Here is a 17,214-nt window from a genome sequence, read left to right as displayed (position 1 = left end):
GACCCTCGATCCGCCCCTCCTTCAGGTCTCGTTAGGCTGGCCTTCCTTCCACACGACACAAAATGGAGAACAACATGGAAATCGACACAGTCCGCTCTCCAGAACCTCATCATCTTTCGCCGACGACAGACCCAGGGTCTATTCCCACTCTTGATGGATGGATCGAAAATCTGATGAACTGCAAGCAGCTGGCGGAAAATGACGTGCAGCGACTATGTGATCGGGTACGCCCGCACTCGTGTGCTATGCAGTGCTTATGACTAATATTTCACTTTCTCACTAGGCAAGGGAGGTCCTTCAAGATGAGTCGAACGTACAGCCAGTGGTATGTATCCCTCGAGTGGATTTTGGGCAGCGGGAGGTTGACTTACAATTCCTCGAATCGCAGAAATGCCCCGTCACAGTTTGTGGAGATATCCATGGACAATTTCACGACTTAATGGAGCTGTTTCGTATTGGGGGACCAAATCCAGATACGAACTACCTTTTCATGGGTTAGTAAAGAGATCCTTTTCTTCGCATATTTTTCGCCTGGTGCGCATTGTTTCTACGTGGGCTTTTGTTTCCGTTATTTTCAGCAAAGCTGACTCACCACTGGTGCTTAGGTGACTATGTCGACCGTGGATATTACTCTGTCGAAACTGTCACACTTCTCGTGGCTTTGAAAATTCGTTACCCTCAACGCATCACAATCCTTCGTGGAAACCATGAGTCCCGACAGATCACCCAGGTCTACGGCTTCTATGACGAGTGTCTGCGCAAATATGGAAATGCAAACGTCTGGAAGTACTTTACTGATCTTTTCGACTACCTCCCTCTTACAGCCTTGATTGAGAATCAGATCTTCTGCCTTCACGGAGGTCTCAGTCCGTCAATCGATACTCTTGACAACATTCGATCTTTGGATCGCATTCAGGAAGTGCCTCACGAAGGCCCTATGTGTGATTTGCTCTGGAGTGATCCGGATGACCGATGTGGCTGGGGGATTTCTCCACGAGGTGCGGGCTATACATTTGGACAGGATATTTCAGAGGCATTCAATCACAACAACGGCTTGACTCTCGTTGCACGTGCTCATCAATTGGTGATGGAGGGCTACAACTGGTCTCAAGACAGAAACGTCGTTACCATTTTTTCAGGTATGAGCTAGCTCGCCGAGAAACAGTTAAGAGAACAGCATTGGCTAACTAAAGATATTAGCTCCTAATTATTGCTATCGCTGTGGTAACCAGGCTGCTATCATGGAGATAGACGAGCACTTGAAGTACACCTTGTATGTTTTTCTCTGCACGTCTGCTTCCTTATCTATAGAACAAGAACAAGAACTGACATGCTTTCAGCTTGCAATTTGATCCATGCCCCCGAGCCGGAGAGCCGATGGTTTCAAGACGAACACCCGATTATTTCCTTTAAGCCATGAATAGACTTACTCTCTTGAACAAATAACGATCCAATTGGTCTTATACCCGACTTCACTTTTTTTTTCCCTTGAATTCGCCTTTGTCCCACCTCGAAGCTGGATACAAACCGATCAAGCGCTTGGCATTGGGAGGAGATGGCCGGTCTTCTGGGAACGGCGCGTATTAGAAAATTGATCGACGCATGTGCCTCTCTACGCGTGCTGACTACTCGATTGTCGTTGATACCATACTTGAAGGAGTCAAATTTTATTTCACATACACACAACACACTTTCATGTTTCCTTTTCTCGTGAGGATAGCACCTATCACTTTAATCATTAGACCTAATGAGAGACCGATTTGTAAGAATACCCTTTTTTTTCTTTCCTGATTTACACTGTTGAAGGCGTTTTCAGCAAGATACCACCATCAACATGGAGAATCTGTCCATTCACATAGGTACCTGCTTTACTGCATAGAAAGAGAACCGCACTGCCGATATCAGTGTCTTTGCCTGGACGAGCTATATTTCAAGTCAAAAAAAAAAAAAACACCCTATAGTCAGCATCTTCATCATGATTAACTCCTTGGAATCGCCTCCAATGCACAATGAAGAAGCACCGGTACCTACAGGCAGGGATCTCATGTCCAATTTTCTGCAACCTCTCCCGCTGCGTCTCATCTCTCACACCTTCCCCCGGAAATATAGGAGGAAAGACACCCGGCGCAATACAGTTCACGCGAATTCTCAACGGGAGGAATGTATGCGCCCATTGCTTGGTTAGATGAATAAACGCAGCCTTTGCCGATGAAAAAGCGAATTGGCCATGGCTATGCGTCTTGGTCAAGCCGGAAGCAGAAGAGATATTCAGGATTACGCTCGAATGGCCCTGTGTATGCTGTCTACCCTTGTCGAGTAGCGGAAGCAATGCGGCTGTCAGGAAATGATGGGCAGCGACATTGCCTGCAAATGCGTCTTTCCAAGCGTCCGGCCCATCGGTCGTCATCCAGCTGGCAACGGCGGACACATCGCTGAAGTTGACGTCGTGAGTCTCGGAACGTGCGCGTTCTTCTGGAGATACGCTTCCATTGTTGATAAGGATGTTTACGCCCTTGGGCTCGAGTCGAGTCAGTTCGGACACCGCTTTGCGTCTATCGTCTGTGAGGGTGATGTCCGCTGGTAAACTTGAGATAAAACATTTAGTTCAAAAGCGAGGTAGTTATTGTAGCAGTGCTATAGGGGTGCAATGAACACATACGCAGTCGCTTTGCCGTCATTGCATTCCTCGGAGTTTATCACATCAGCTGCCTTTTGGAGAATATCCTGTCGTCGGCCGATAAGGTAGACACGCGCACCGTTGTTGGCTAGGGTTTGTGCTGCCATGAGGCCCATGCCAGTTGCAGCGCCTGTAATGACGGCAACATAGTCCTTGACGCCAAAGAGCGTCTGTGATCGGAGATCTCGACCGGTTGTCATCTTGCTTTCACCTGTGTTTATAACCTTGGAAGTATAGTATATTTGTTTTGCCTGGAAAGTAGTAGCGAGAAGAAGCTGGTTACGCCGAGAGCAGTGAAGAAAGAGTTGACTTCCAGGTTTTGCATTTGCTATAGAAATACCTACATGGTAGCCAAACCTTGAAATGCTAGGAAACGGTTTGCGGTAGCATCACAGTGACATATATTTTAGCAAGGCTCCACGAAACTGTCGGATTCGATGGAATCCATTGCCGGATTTGCCCACGGAGGTAGTAACATACCTATGTATGTTCTGAATGAGTTATTGGGAGAGATATATGTGTATATTCTGTAATTCTTCTGAAATGTAACGTAAGTCACCACCACCAACAGAAAATCCCGAGGTTAATACACAACTCTGTACATTTCATCAATGCGTATGTGATTTTGTCTGAATTATAATGCAGCGTCACGAGAAATATCCATGATTTCAATTGGATGTTGGTGGTCTTGTACATATCCGACGCCACTGAGAGCCTTGTCTGTTTAAAAGAAAAGGAAAAAAAAAAAAGGTCAAAACGATGAAATTCTGTAAAGCTGGTAGGTAGGAACTTACAATATCCGGCAAGTCTCAGAACGTCCTCTGGAAGTGTACGAGCGATTTCAATAGGCGTAGATAAGACTTCATCCTGGTCTTGTCGGAAATAGTCCCGTTGACTAAAAAAAGAAAAGACAGAACACGGTTAATTACCCGACTGACGCAGACTTCGATTCGAAAGGAAACGAGACTTACGCAAAGACAGCAAAAAGTGTTCGAAGTGCATCCGGATCCGTATACTCGGATATATTCTCGCCTGCACCGTGATATGTAGCTGCGAATTCATGAGCGGGGGAGTAATGCAGCAAAGTTGGCGCCAGATCACTTACATCCAAGGGTAAATAAAGCCGAGCCGGGTTCCATTTCTGCATATGTGCATTCTTCTTTCTTTGGTGCCCGGTCTGCACCCCATAGGTGACTTCCAGGAATGACGGCAGTGGCCTGTTTTAGGGTTGTCAGAAGGGTTCATACTGGAGGGCGTTCTTCCTTTGAGATGTTTACGCCATTCTTAAAAGTGCACCGAGACCCTGCAATCAAGCACCCTACCATCGGGGTGAAGAAGGGGCTGTTAGGATCAGGCCTAGTCTGGTATGCAATTTGATCCTGATCTTGTATGTAAGTACTTCATGACGAGTACACTTGATGGGGGGTTAAGGCATATACCCTGTGCAGTGGCTGTGATTTGGCTCCAGGTACCAAGCGGAGTGCTGCAGTTGATGCGAGCATATAACCGCTCTTTTGCGGTACGAGAGTCTCACCAGTATAGGAAGCGAATTCGTCACTAAAATACCATTGTTGGCATTGTCAAATGACCTATCGTAGGCCTTGTTGACTTACTTCAAAAAGCGGCCCATGATACTTTTCCAAACTGGAAGACGCACAATCTTAGTTAACTGTTGCGGTATTCTGGATAACAGTGCCTTTGCAAGGTGTTAATATCAAGCCGAATAAGATTAATGATAAAACCTGAACGCACATAGACACGCTGGGAGCCTTCGGGAAAGAAGTCTGCTCCGAGTTCATCGTGAGTAGCTTTTGAATCGTAGATCTTGCGGCCCTTGAAATGAGGCTCGACTATGGGCTAGGTCAGACTCTCCCTATCAACCAACGCCATGAAGCACCACCTACTAGCGTCATTGGTTTCCTTCAAAAGATCAGGGGAAAGAAAGTTTGAAATGATAACGCCGCCGTCCTTCTCAATTATCTTGATGATCGTATCGATAGGCTCAGAAGCATCGAGGGTGACAAGCGAGGAAGCCATGGTGAAGTGATACGATGGTCTCCTGATGGACTCTACATGTCTCCTGCCTGCGTCCTATCGAGAGGAGAACAGTATTTATGCCTGTAATGGCGCTCTTCTTTCGACGTCAGGAGTCGAGTCCGGTGTCACCGGGCCGGTTGTTGTGTTGAACAAGAACAGCCTAGCAATGATGATACCCTTTGATTGTCTTATCTGTCTGTCACAGGTGGGTCCATATACGCTAAGCGAGTCTAGAATCCTAGGTACTCTTAGCATCCTTGAATTGATTCCTTATCTCGCCCATCCTTGGCCTCGGAATGTTCTCGTGTTCGCTTCCATGAGCCCATACGTCCAAGATACCTAGGTATACATAGAAGAAGTACTGTGGACTACGCAGGTACAAGAAAAAGCTGAGTGTCACTTGGCCATAAATAAATAATTACATTCATTTATCATATTCATCATTTTGAGTTATCAGTCGTGATCATCCTATAGTTTCAGTACCAATTCATTCTACTTGCTTCAGCTCTGTGAGCAAACCGGCGCTACGCGACTCAGCTAGTGGAGAAGTATGCATTGTTTTAGCCACTGCAAAGCTCGGATTAAGAGCTGCACGGGGTAGAAGGCACGGGAGGCAGGTGAACGCGGTACCTTGTTTGCAATATTATAGAGCTAAATATCCATTCCCCACAGCTAGTGAATCCACTGATAGTGAATCCTTAGGCGCCACTCGGTGGATGGAGATCTCACTCCACACTGGATAGTCAAACACACCAGATAATCACCAATGTAATTCTAAGGATACTACTCACTCGAACCAAAATGAGGCATCTCTCTAACACATTACTTGCCTCAACACGCCTGTTTATTGTCCTTTGGCCGGGCCGGTTGACCTTATCTGTCCAAGGACGACAGAATGGACTCCGGCCAGAAAATATAGTCGCTCTTTGTTGGTAAACTTAGCCTATCTGTAATATCCATCTACAGTCAAATTGTTCTCTGCATCTGCCTAAGGCGAATATAAGTTCGATCTTCCTTTCACTTTATCCCCCTGTCATTTCCCGTATACTTCAAATCAAAATGGAAGACAACAGCAATTCAAAATCTCCTCTCAAGGTTTCTACAATGACCAACGACCAGGTAGAAGCAGCAGACGCATTTGGTGTCGGTGAAGTTACTTTTGTGTGTTGTTTCTTTTCTTGACAATTGTACTCCATATGCTAATTGATCTAGGCTACTGACGGCACGGAGCTCCCTTCTAAAGCGCAAGAAGCGGAATTCGCGGCAATTTTGAATGATGCTATAAATCATCGACGATTGAGACCCAGTCAAATCCAGTTTGCTGCCATTGCCGGTTCAATAGGGGCGTCAGTCCTCTTCGGACTATGTGTATTGCCTGATTTTATACTGATATAGATCGATTTTCTAGTGCTCTATTCGTGGCTATCGGCAGTGGAGTGTTGTCTGGACCTCTTTGTTTGCTCCTTGGCTTCATTTTTTGGGCTTCCGTTGTGTTTTGTGTTGCTCAATGTCGTAAGAACCACCAGCACATCTATCAGAATACTCCTGTATCTCCTATGAAACTCATACTTTTTTTTACCCTTTTTCGAAAGAGACCGAGATCATCACCCTTTTCCCTCTGGATGGTTCCTTCATTCGGTTGGCGGGGCGCATGGTCGACCCAGCTCTCGGTGTTGCAGTTGGTTGGAATTATTTTGTTTGTCAACCAGAACCTTGCCACCATATCAATGCTAACATTTAACATTATAGTTCTGTCAAACTTCGTACGTTATGTTCGAAGCCACTGTCATCAATACCCTTGTTGAGTATTGGGGCTACAATCAATCTCCTGCCATCCTTATTTCAGGTAGGCACTCCGCACGAAATGGCATACTTCTTCCATATATATTTACTCACAACTTCGTGTCAGTCACATTATTTATATTTCTAGCTCTCAATATTTATCGGGCAGACCTATTTGGCGAAGCAGAATGTATGTATATTGAACTTCGAATACGACGCCATGTATGCTGACGGGGATTTCAGTTTGGCTTGCCCTGGGCAAGATACTAATGGCTACTGGCCTTATCCTATATACCTTTATAGTGATGTTAGGTGGCAACCCACTTCATGAGTAAGACCCATAGATGAGTACGGAAAGCATAAATTCTTAAGCTGATTCCTGCAGTCGTTTCGGATTTCGTTACTGGAAAGACCCCGGTTTTTGGGCTGGAAGTAACCCATCTGCCCGCTTGGAGTCATTCATAAATGCCATCAATGTGGCCGGTTTCTGTATCGGGGGTCCCGAGTATATCTCAAGTAAGTTTGGCGTACAAAATGAACATAACGCAGCTTTACTAAATCCCCAAAGTCATTGCTGGAGAGGCTCGAGATCCCCGCAGAACAATGCCACGAGCTTTCAGCAGTCTCATGTTTCGACTACTGGTTTTCTTTATTGGCGGATCATTCTGTGTCGGTGTAAGTACTCTCAGCTTCCTGTTACCTCGAATGCTCGTATTGATCTTCTGCTTCAAGGTACTCATTCCATACAATGATAAGACGTAAGAGCCCACGTATTCACCGCTATGTTATATGTTCCCTGTTAACAATTTTCAGCCTAACTGATGGCTCGAACACCTATGCCGGCGGTTCCCCATAGTAAGTATCCCAATTTCAACGATCCATGGGTTTCCCACATACTTAGTGGCTTTCTCATCAGTGTCATCTCCATGGAACGTCTACAAATTCCGATTTTGCCGTCTATCGTCAATGCAGGACTCATCACAACTATTATCTCTGGTGGAAACGCATATACGTTCGGCGCTTCAAGATCACTTCATGCGTTGGCCCTCGATGGACAGGCGCCCAAGTTTCTACGCAGATTAAACAAGAAGTATGTGTCAATCGTTGGCTAGTCAAAACACATGCTAACATGGTCTCAGAGGAGTGCCTTACATGGCTGTAATTGTGGTTCTGCTCCTGGGTTGCCTTGCTTATCTTTCTGTAAGCGCAGGCACGGCCAAGGTGGTAAACTGGATTCTGAAGTAAGTTTTCTGCACATTTATGGTTCTGCCGAGTGTAATGCTGATGATATTCTTCCTGGTCGATTAGCTTTTGTACTGCTGCAACTATGTTGTAAGTATTCTTGGCCAGGTCCCAATCGGGGTTACTAATATTATATCGCTAGCAATTGGACTGTGATGTCTTTTACATGGATACGATTCAACGCGGCAATTAAGGCTCAAGGCATTGACAGGAATTCTTTTCTACCTAAAGTCTCCAAATACCAGCCTCTGGCGGGTTACTGGGCTTTATTCTGGGCCTTTTTGTTCCTATGGTAGGTTGATTCAGGAAAATATCCCATTAATTTTCAAGCAAATAATTTGAGAAACCGTAATCAGGGTCCAAGGCTACGCCGTCTTCACGAAAGGTAACTGGGAAGTATCCACTTTCATCTTCAACTACGGCATAGTGAGTTTCCATGACAGTATTTATTTCGAGATCAGAGACAGAGTATTTACCGTGCCGCAGATTGCTTTCGCTGGTGCCATCGGAATTGTCTGGAAAGTTGTTAAGCGAACCCGATTCTACAGAAGCACCGAGGTCGATTTGCGATCCGGCTTGGAATTGTTCGATGTTTTGACAGAGCACTACCAACAGGAGCGTGAGAATGTACCCTCTTCCCTCAAGGAGAGGATAATTGACAAACTATTTTGAAGCGATATATGTTTTCTCGATGGTCCCGTTGCTCGCTGGGACCAGAATCATTGTTTAATCTTGCACACCGTCGAAAGTAGTCTCCGACCGAATTGACGTTTTATCTACAACTACTCCGTTACTCATTTCAGCAACTAGTATCTGAAGCTGTTAGTTCGCAGATTTTCACCTCAAAGCCCAAGATACATAGTATTGAATTTGTCTTGATCAGATCTCCGATTTTTCTGATTGCTTCAATGTAGTATATAGACCAATAAGCGTAGCAAGCCCTGCGTACACTGTAGCAAAGTAATTAAAAAGACAAGACTTGGTAATAATAATATCCACAGCCGATATTACAATTGCAAAGTTGATCGACTAACTAACTGCTCTAGACCAAAGTGACCGCTGCATAGCGAGTTCCCGTCTCTTGGGTAAGTTGACAGAATCGCACGTGCCGAACCAAACCCTAGGATTCACGATGAGGATCGCCATTCAACAACTTGACTTTCTCCTGTTTCAGCGTGAACGTAACAGAAATAATCAGGTGAGTCAAACAAAATAGATCCCAGCATCAGCTAAGCTTGGTTATATGCAATATGAGTGTTGCTATTGAATGGTATTATTTCGTCAATTCTGTGCCCAGCTCCATAGGGTTTCATAGCTCACACGAAGCGTTTATTATGCCTTAGAGCCTTTAGGTAATGAGTTTCTTATAGTTTTGATATATCCACAGCGTCGCATGAGAGATTGTGAAATGGTGAATCACTACATCCCCCTAGGTTTGATACCGTATTGTATTTTATTCTGCGGACCTGGAATTCCGTTTTAAAATCTTTATTTCAAGCTTCTTTTCCGTTCTTTCCACCAAAAGCAAATCAGAGACAAAGTAGTATATTGTATTTGTTATATATTAGTAAATAGTCAGTTAATGCTAATTAGAAATGTCAACCGAATAATACTTAACTATATACTCACATCACGATACAAAACACACGCGTATAGACGAGTAACGGGAGCTAGCGCATTAGTGTAATAAAAGGTCTTGGCATATCCCGTCATATTTGATGGATTCATCGATATGTTTACGTCTTTGGTTAATTTATTCCACAGTTTTAATACTGCTTTAGTTCTGCTAGTAATAGACCATATATATAATTTTTAGAGAATTAATAAGATTGGAATTAAAGCATAGCTATAATAAGGAAAATAAAAACATGGTCACATTTTTTCCAACATAATTAGTGATAGGCTTAGTAAATTAATAGGTAGACAGAGGCCTCTAGGGATATGGATGGCCCCGCAAGGCGAGCAGACCCACGTGACGTCGGCAGCTGCAAGTCATCGAGCCCTGACTAATCACGGGCCCCGCCGTGCTCCATAACGAGCAGTCCCCCGCACGCGGCGGCCAATCTGCATTCCAGACTTCACGTCTTATCCGGTGAATCCACTCCGTTCTGCGACTGCTTTCCTCTTCATCCTCCCCAATTGTCGATATCGACTTGATGTTTCTTTGCCGGCCGTTCTGTCGCCTATAGATCAGCGCTATGCCTCAAGAGAGGATCGAGAGGGGCAAGAGAGTGCGCGCCTGCACCATTTGCGGCCGAACCTTCAAACGCACCGAGCACTGTATTCGACATGAGCGCGCACGTAAGAAGACTATGCACATCCTGTCTATGGCCATCAACGGTCACTTAGCTGATTGAATGGTTGCCAGATTTTCGCGAGCGTCCGTTCTCTTGCAGGTTCTGCGATAAGTCGTATGGCAGAAAGTAAGTGCCTCGGTAAAAGGTCCGATACGGTTCCGGTCGCTAAACAGTTCGTTTTCTTCTCTATAGAGACCTGCTCGTTCGACATGAGCGCACACTGCATGCCGATGAATGGGCTAATGCGCAATTAGCTGCTTCACCAAGTACCCCTGCGCGTCCAGGCCGCCGCCGTCAGAACCGGGATAGTTGGAGCCGCGTTCAACCATTGCCACAACCACTGTCACAGACAGAACCGCAATATAAAGAAGAACCCCCCACTGGCGTGCGAGTGAATGATGAAACAGTGATACAATTCGAAAGTTTCCTCCCGTCGCCTCGCGTTTCATCTTCGTCCGAAATCAGTGACCCAGAGTTAGTCACCGGCGTTTCTGATGGCATGGATGTCGAGTTTCCATTAGACCCGAATCTCTCAAATGGAATCCATATGCTTGTTGGAGATGTCGATAATACACCCCACGAATATGTCCCTACATATCCGATGGATCAACGTCACACCGCATATGAGTCATATCTACAACAGCATGACCTGGAACATTATAACTCCTATCAGGGCTTGCCAATTGACCCTAGCCTCACTACCGACATTCCCAAAAACAATGGGTTTCCTATTATACAGGATGAAACATTTTCTAGGGCGGAAAATGTAAATATCTTCGCTTTATTTCCGGATTTAACTCTCGACGACCAGAGTCTAACTCATTATTTTGACGGGTCATTCGATGATAAGGTCACGCCAGACCTACTCAAAGATACGTCAACCGATGACACAACGTCTTCAGATATGCCTCCTCCTGAATCTCGTCGTCGAGGACGACCATCTCGCAGTTTTAGGGCGCAAAGCGGCTCCCGGTTTCGTAAAGTTTATACGGAAGAGTGTCAATTAGCTCTTCTAGCAGATCTCCAAAATACCTTTGCCTGTCAAGTTCAAGAAAGTCAGTTGCCGCGGATACCGGCTTTTCAGTGTTTCATAAATCAGTATTTTCAGTCGTTCAACAATCGACTTCCGATACTCCATCTCCCGTCATTTGATGTTTCAGCAACTCCTGCTCCACTGCTATTGGCTATTTGCTCAATTGGCGCGTTATTTGGTTCTGAAAAGGACGTTGCCAATGATCTACGGAAACTCGCAAAGCAAGCCCTGCAGAGCATAGATTCAACATCGGATAGACCCATGTGGGTAGTACAATGCAAAATACTTCTTATTGCGCAGGCAGCTTTTGGTGGTGACTGCATTGCAGTAAATTGGGCACTGGAAAACGTGGGATTCTTCCATCGGGAATTTACTTCCCGTAGCGCGGCACTTTCAGCGACTCGAGATACCAAGCTCACCAGTTGGACTGCTTGGATCGAGAGGGAGTCTTCCAAGCGTTTACTCTTTGGCATGTTCATCATAAGCAGTCTTTTGACCCTGACTTATAACATCTCGCCCTGCTTGTCTACCACGGAAGATCTAAAGATTGAGATGCCCGCAGAAGAGTCTGCTTGGATTGCTGCTGATGAACATTGCTGGAAGAAAGAAATGGCTACGAAAGTGCCACCTAGCATGGACGTCTACCAGGCATTGACGAGAGTGCTTTTTGGAAAAGATTTCAACACCGACACTGAGAGCCAATGGCCCGCCTTTGCCGTCACAATTCTGATGCATGCTGTACATGTGCATATGTGGCATGTTACGCAGTCCACTCAGTCATTCATCAACTTCTCCGCCAATGTGAAAATAGAGGAGCAGATGAAATCTCTATGCACTAGTCAAACAGAAGAGGTACTGGAGAGGTGCTACATGATATTTGCGCACCGGCGTCCTTGTGATGAAGAGAAAACATGGGATGATGTCGAAGGCCCCCTACTTTTCAATGGCATGGCTGTGCTCCGTAGCTGCTATGTCCGTGCTTTCACCGGAAGTGGGAGCTTCAACCGCTCTATACTCTTCAGTGATGATGAAGAAGCGATTTTTAGAGTGGCAAAGGACTATATGCAAATCGAGCAAGTCCGAACTCCTTTTCTTTCGGCGGCCGTTGCACAAAGCTTTGATGGCTTGTTGACCCCGCTGCAGGCGGTACGTATGCAGTCGGAGAAGGAAGCTATTCTGGCGTGGAGCGTGGAACATGTGACCGCTGTGTGGGATTCTGGTAAGCAAACAAAAATTATTTTAGGAAAGTCACCCCCTGACCTTGTTGTAGCATTATTCTATACCAAATGGGTACACACAGTCGAAACGCAAAATGCATTTGCTCAGCCTGAAACGGAAGAAAAGAAGAACCTGGAGAAGTTGCTACAGATACTAGGAAGCAATGACCAAACTGAGAAAAGCCCTCAGTCGCTTGCTGCAAGTGCAGCTAGATTATGGGCTGACTTCATTGACAGCAACTGGACCTGGGAAGGTGCGTTTTGAAATTTATTGCATGTTTAGGTATTCTTGCTGACTTGCTTAGTGACACGGAGAATGGGCAAAGTGCTCCGAAAATTGGCAGTGGTTTATGAAATTAACAAAAACATGCCATAAAATTCAATTAACCATAGGACGGACAATGATCAACATTTCAATTTTCATATGCGAACCTAAATGGCTCGAGGTCGAGCCAGGTTCTCATCGCCCAGCATAGACACCTTATGGATTGATGAACTCCGTGAGGATCATACGATGGACCATTCCTGATCCTTATAAACGGCTTAATTGCGACTTTCCGAGTTCCAGGATACTCTTAATACACTTCTGTCCGTAACTGGTGATGCACGATAATAAGCATACCTGTCTCACTCATCCATCGATCTAGATGCACCGACAATGCCGTGTCAGAATTTATACCGTGATCCAGTCCATTTCAGAATACTCGCTCGTCTTCCTCAGTCGGTTATTTCGGTAGCCTCTCTACGTTGACTGATTTCAACTGAATAGAGCCAAGTACTGTTCAGCTCTTTTTTTTGGCGCGGAAATTTGTAACATCAACGATTATGATTTTGATTATTAATATTATTACCCATGATGAAGGCTATGATTTTGGAGCAATTGTTTTTAGGTTATATTACGATAGGATACGTTGCGCGAGAGCTATGTTGTTTTTTAGGTCCTTATAGTTAATGATGTGTATGTACTGTTGGCACTAGCTATTGTTATGATGCCCATGTTGGGATTGATTGTGTATGGCTTTAAGCCTCTTTTTCTTTTCCCTGAGTATATCCAGGAAATAACCAGGCGCACACCCCTCAGGTGTACCGTTTGGATCGTCTTTGGATTGAGAAATCTAGAGCAAAAGGAAAAACACAGCCACGGCAGTAATTAAATCATTGGATCATTTCACATTATGTTAGGGCTGTGTGCATATATCCAAGGAAGTTGTGTCTAATCATACCTAATTTTCCACAGACATTTGGGGGCGGTGCTCATCCCGGAAGCATTCACAAGGTAAGTGGTATTCCAGCCATGCTCCCCTTACTTGATTGGAGTATTCGCCTTCCAGGTTGTGTCTAGACATTCAGTTCCTCCTCAACTATCCAATAACCACTCCCGATGAGCCTACGGCCATTAGATTTTTACCTCTGGGTGTTTGGATCTGCCCGTCCATAGCGATCAGGGGCTTCAAAGGCCATGAAAGCACGATCTTTGTATTCCGCACAGATTCAGATGTGCCTCAGCGCCTGACCTCGCACTTCGCCAATACCGAGTCTACACGGTGGGCGCGACTACAAAAGCAACCGTTTTAAGATATTCGCAGATCTGCTCCATGTCTTCGGCGACTGGAGTCAAATCTGGAACATTGCCAAGCAAAACCTCGCCGTATACCACGATGAAATCCACGCATACCCTCTGAAACGTCCTTTACTCGATCTAACCCGGAGTCTACACGATGAGACTGCAAGGATCCTGTTGGTGCGCGAGCAGCTTCGGGTTCATTCTGGCGCACTTACCCAGTTCCTCCAGAGCAAAGAGATGGAGGGGCACCAGGAGCTTATTGAGCGGATACAAGAGCATGTTGACGACATCAACTATCACGAGGAGACTTCCCAAGTTATCCTCCGGCAACTTGAGAATATGATGAGCCTGGTAGCTAATCTTTCCGCAAGCTCGATAATATTCGCTAACAACATGGGCCCCAGGCCTTCAACATCGAAACCATTACTCAAGGCCAAGCCGTCGCGCGGTTGAATGTTCTCGCGCTTGCCTTTCTTCCGTTATCCTGGGTGGCGGTAGGTTGAACCCCCTCCTGTCCTCACCTCTCAATGACTTGTATTCTCATCAAGGACAACAATTTCCCGCAGAGTATTTTCGGAATGACCCAGTTCGCGATATCGGTCGCTTGGTATCCTTTTCTTTTGTGGGCGTTCGTCGCCCTGCTGGCCATCACCCTAGTGGCCTTTGCTCCCCCCGTGTCTAAAATCTATGGCTATGTGCTTGGCTTGTCGGCCTCACGGCCCTTAAGATCAAAGAGAACGATTTTCGCTTTCTACACACTCAAGCATCATTCACTACGATCAAACAGCTGCTCTGTTTGCGGATGCGGCCGGACTCTTGTACTCGTCAGGAGTGTCTCCTCCATTTATAGTGAAGAATTGATGGAGCCATGCCACTTCGTGCTCCTCGTGCTCCTCCTCCTGCTTTCCCTGTCAACTCGGCGAGAGAGGATAATGAGAAAGAGGGAAGCTCGGCTGTGTCAGATCTCGAAGCTCAGAGATCGAGTTCTTATATTCCGACAGTCGAGAACCTCGCAGTTTCTTCTTGATCCTTTATTCAGATGCGACTCAGGCGTACACCTCCTAATTTAGGAATGGATGTTGGCCGCTGTGCTGCTGTAATTGTCGACGTACGAATAACCTTCAAAAACATCCTCGGCCCCGAAGAGAAAACCGTCAAAATCGAAGCCTAGATCCTGGAAAATGTCGTCGTATAGAAGGCCAGATGTCCCCTCCCCGGGCGCCTCATTCACACTGCTATTTGAATTGGAATATCGCGTCCACAGAATCCTGGTCGAGAGCGTTTCAAACGTCCGCACACACTGTAGGACATATGTACTCAAATGCTCATGTGCGCGGAGGGCCGACACGACAATTTCCCAAGATCGCGATATCGACTCTGTAAATAAATCCGGTTCAAACATGGCTGCTAGAAAGTTTATGCCTGCGATGTGTAAATAATAGATCCGGTACCACCACGGTAAAAGTCCGATTGGCTCGTCTGGTGCAAGTGTCTCTGCGATTAGCGACGCGATCTTTTGTGCAGTTTCAATGCATATTTGAGCGCATTCTCTGAGAAGCCGATCGCTTAGATTAGGAGGATTAGGTGTTGCTGCTTGAGTTGGGTGGGATTTCAATAAGTAGAAGCGTGCGAGCATAGGTCTGTACAGAAAAATTCGAGTATGGAGAAGACTAGTACACCAGGATCAGCAAGAGTAAATACTATGTAAAGAAAGGACAAAACAAAAACTGGTACGATTACATACCGAAGATGGAGCAAATATCGTTCTGCTCGAGACGTACTATCGACAACATTTGGAAGGTTCTGCAACTTCCAGTCGCTAGGAAGATTGTTTTCCAATTTGTTGAGACAGGAGTCTAGCTGCACGGCGACGACATGGTATTCGTCTTGCTGATATAGACGTGGTAGGCCCAACCTGGAGGCGAGGCAGTTTCGAGTTTGTGTCTGAGCTAACTGGATTTGATTGCCAATTTCATGCAGCTCCAATCCCAATGTGAAATGATCAGCCTGCGAGCCGCTCTGTTGGTAGCTCTCGCGTGAGGTCATGGAGTCGGCCCTATGCGGCAAGAGAATCAGGGGTGGTGCTGATGTCCTGCTGAGTGACCAAGAAACACAGCTAAGCCAAAGTCAGCGATAGCCACATTGTGAAGTTTAGCTTCGTTGTTGTCTGGCATGAAAGCTTACCGGTCTAGAGCAACACAGCTAGCCCAAACTTGCTGTTTCGACTGCCTGTTGTTGATAGAATCCTTGGTTGAAGGCACTTCTGGGAGATGGCAACACATACCCTGGGCGATTCGCATAGCCAATCCCGCTGTCATCCATGTCTTTTGCTGGTTGTTAGTACAGTGGAGGTATCGGTTCATAAGCATTAGGCACTGTATCAGCTCGAGCGAGCCAGGCTTCCAAATAATTGTCTCGGGGCGAAGAAGTGCCCATGCACGCTGAAAATATCGATTCCCCTCTTCATCTCGTTTCTGTCGAGGTATGGCCTCCTGTCTCTGTACAGCTAGGGCAAAGACAGCATTAAGAATGCTAGGCCAGACGTCATGATCTGCGTGAAGCAATGCACCAGGTCTAGAGTAAGACGCCTCATAGTCATGAAAAAATAATTCTCGATTTAAAACAGGCTCCACATGATGTATATGTTGCCAGTAGATACCGACCAGTCTATCAGCATGCACTCGAGGAGGCAGGTCGGTAAGAACACCGCGTGGGTGATGCAGATCTATATCTCCGAACAAAGGTGCATCGACGAACGGAACAAGGTTGGAAGTGGCAACCGGGGCGAGCCCTGCCCTCATATCTATCGCTGCTGCGACATCGCCAGCAAACCGTCCATGGGCGGAATAGTACTCACGGTTTTGATCCGGATCTTGATCCTCATTCAAGTGCCCCGATCTGGACGATGGCCCAGTCGGCGGTGTATGAGTATCAGAGGATGCTTCAACCGTCAATGTCGATGGTGAGACTGGGATAGAACCGTGACTGCGAGTTGGTGGTGCGTATTTGACCGGAGGCTTGCTCTTTGTTTGTTGCCTGCCGGTGACAGAATCTCGACTATATATACATGTTTTTCGTCTATGCTGACATCTGGCACATGCTGCAGGTATGCCATGCATCAGTCACACAGGCGAGGCGCCCTTTGGGAGCGGAAAAGGAGTAAGTACCTGGGCGTCCGCCGTCGCATTTCACCTTCCTCAACCGGCAGGCTTGACACGCATTTGAGATTCTCAGTCGCTCTCTACGCATTGGCTTCCACGTTTCTTTGTGATATTCCTGATCAAGAATAGCGTCCATGGTATGAAGATGCTCACGGAGTTCCCATCTCATAAGCTTCAAGCTCCAGGTGTGTCAATCATGTTGTA

The 17,214-nt window shown here is 46.1% G+C and overlaps 5 protein-coding genes across 5 annotated transcripts; 3 read left to right on the top strand and 2 right to left on the bottom strand.

The window, feature by feature from the left end:
* Positions 1-62: 62 nt before the first annotated feature.
* UA08_07265 (Serine/threonine-protein phosphatase PP2A catalytic subunit) lies at positions 63-1,413 on the top strand (the record flags this gene model as incomplete). The annotated part of the gene is made up of 6 exons (XM_020262187.1): positions 63-224; positions 284-325; positions 389-494; positions 606-1,139; positions 1,201-1,273; positions 1,341-1,413. 6 exons carry the CDS (start codon positions 63-65, stop codon positions 1,411-1,413), a joined length of 990 nt encoding a protein of 329 aa, XP_020117927.1.
* A 379-nt stretch (positions 1,414-1,792) lies between these two features.
* On the bottom strand, positions 1,793-4,714 carry UA08_07264 (hypothetical protein; the record flags this gene model as incomplete). Its single annotated transcript, XM_020262186.1, has 13 exons — positions 1,793-1,923; positions 2,032-2,585; positions 2,660-2,901; positions 3,022-3,043; positions 3,158-3,168; positions 3,372-3,397; positions 3,472-3,572; positions 3,649-3,709; positions 3,783-3,894; positions 4,117-4,234; positions 4,291-4,373; positions 4,430-4,527; positions 4,582-4,714. 13 exons carry the CDS (start codon positions 4,712-4,714, stop codon positions 1,793-1,795), a joined length of 1,692 nt encoding a protein of 563 aa, XP_020117924.1.
* A 1,059-nt stretch (positions 4,715-5,773) lies between these two features.
* Positions 5,774-8,410, top strand: UA08_07263 (hypothetical protein; the record flags this gene model as incomplete). Its single annotated transcript, XM_020262185.1, has 17 exons — positions 5,774-5,875; positions 5,927-6,060; positions 6,123-6,226; positions 6,307-6,410; positions 6,464-6,560; positions 6,666-6,686; positions 6,800-6,827; positions 6,882-7,012; positions 7,065-7,171; positions 7,229-7,254; positions 7,310-7,351; positions 7,413-7,586; positions 7,636-7,737; positions 7,805-7,828; positions 7,881-8,030; positions 8,095-8,164; positions 8,225-8,410. The coding sequence occupies 17 exons, from the start codon at positions 5,774-5,776 to the stop codon at positions 8,408-8,410; spliced, it is 1,602 nt and encodes a 533-aa protein (XP_020117925.1).
* A 1,526-nt stretch (positions 8,411-9,936) lies between these two features.
* On the top strand, positions 9,937-12,661 carry UA08_07262 (hypothetical protein; the record flags this gene model as incomplete). The annotated part of the gene is made up of 5 exons (XM_020262184.1): positions 9,937-10,039; positions 10,107-10,161; positions 10,228-12,218; positions 12,312-12,539; positions 12,591-12,661. 5 exons carry the CDS (start codon positions 9,937-9,939, stop codon positions 12,659-12,661), a joined length of 2,448 nt encoding a protein of 815 aa, XP_020117922.1.
* Positions 12,662-14,915: 2,254 nt separating this feature from the next.
* Positions 14,916-17,036, bottom strand: UA08_07261 (hypothetical protein; the record flags this gene model as incomplete). Its single annotated transcript, XM_020262183.1, has 4 exons — positions 14,916-15,489; positions 15,594-15,965; positions 16,034-16,906; positions 17,017-17,036. 4 exons carry the CDS (start codon positions 17,034-17,036, stop codon positions 14,916-14,918), a joined length of 1,839 nt encoding a protein of 612 aa, XP_020117923.1.
* Between the last annotated feature and the right edge of the window lie 178 nt (positions 17,037-17,214).

This window comes from Talaromyces atroroseus, assembly GCF_001907595.1.
Source record: "Talaromyces atroroseus strain IBT 11181 chromosome Unknown scaffold_10, whole genome shotgun sequence".
Lineage (NCBI taxonomy): Eukaryota > Fungi > Ascomycota > Eurotiomycetes > Eurotiales > Trichocomaceae > Talaromyces > Talaromyces atroroseus.
Note: the sequence above shows the minus strand (reverse complement) of the source record. Positions and strands in the feature narration are given on the sequence as shown.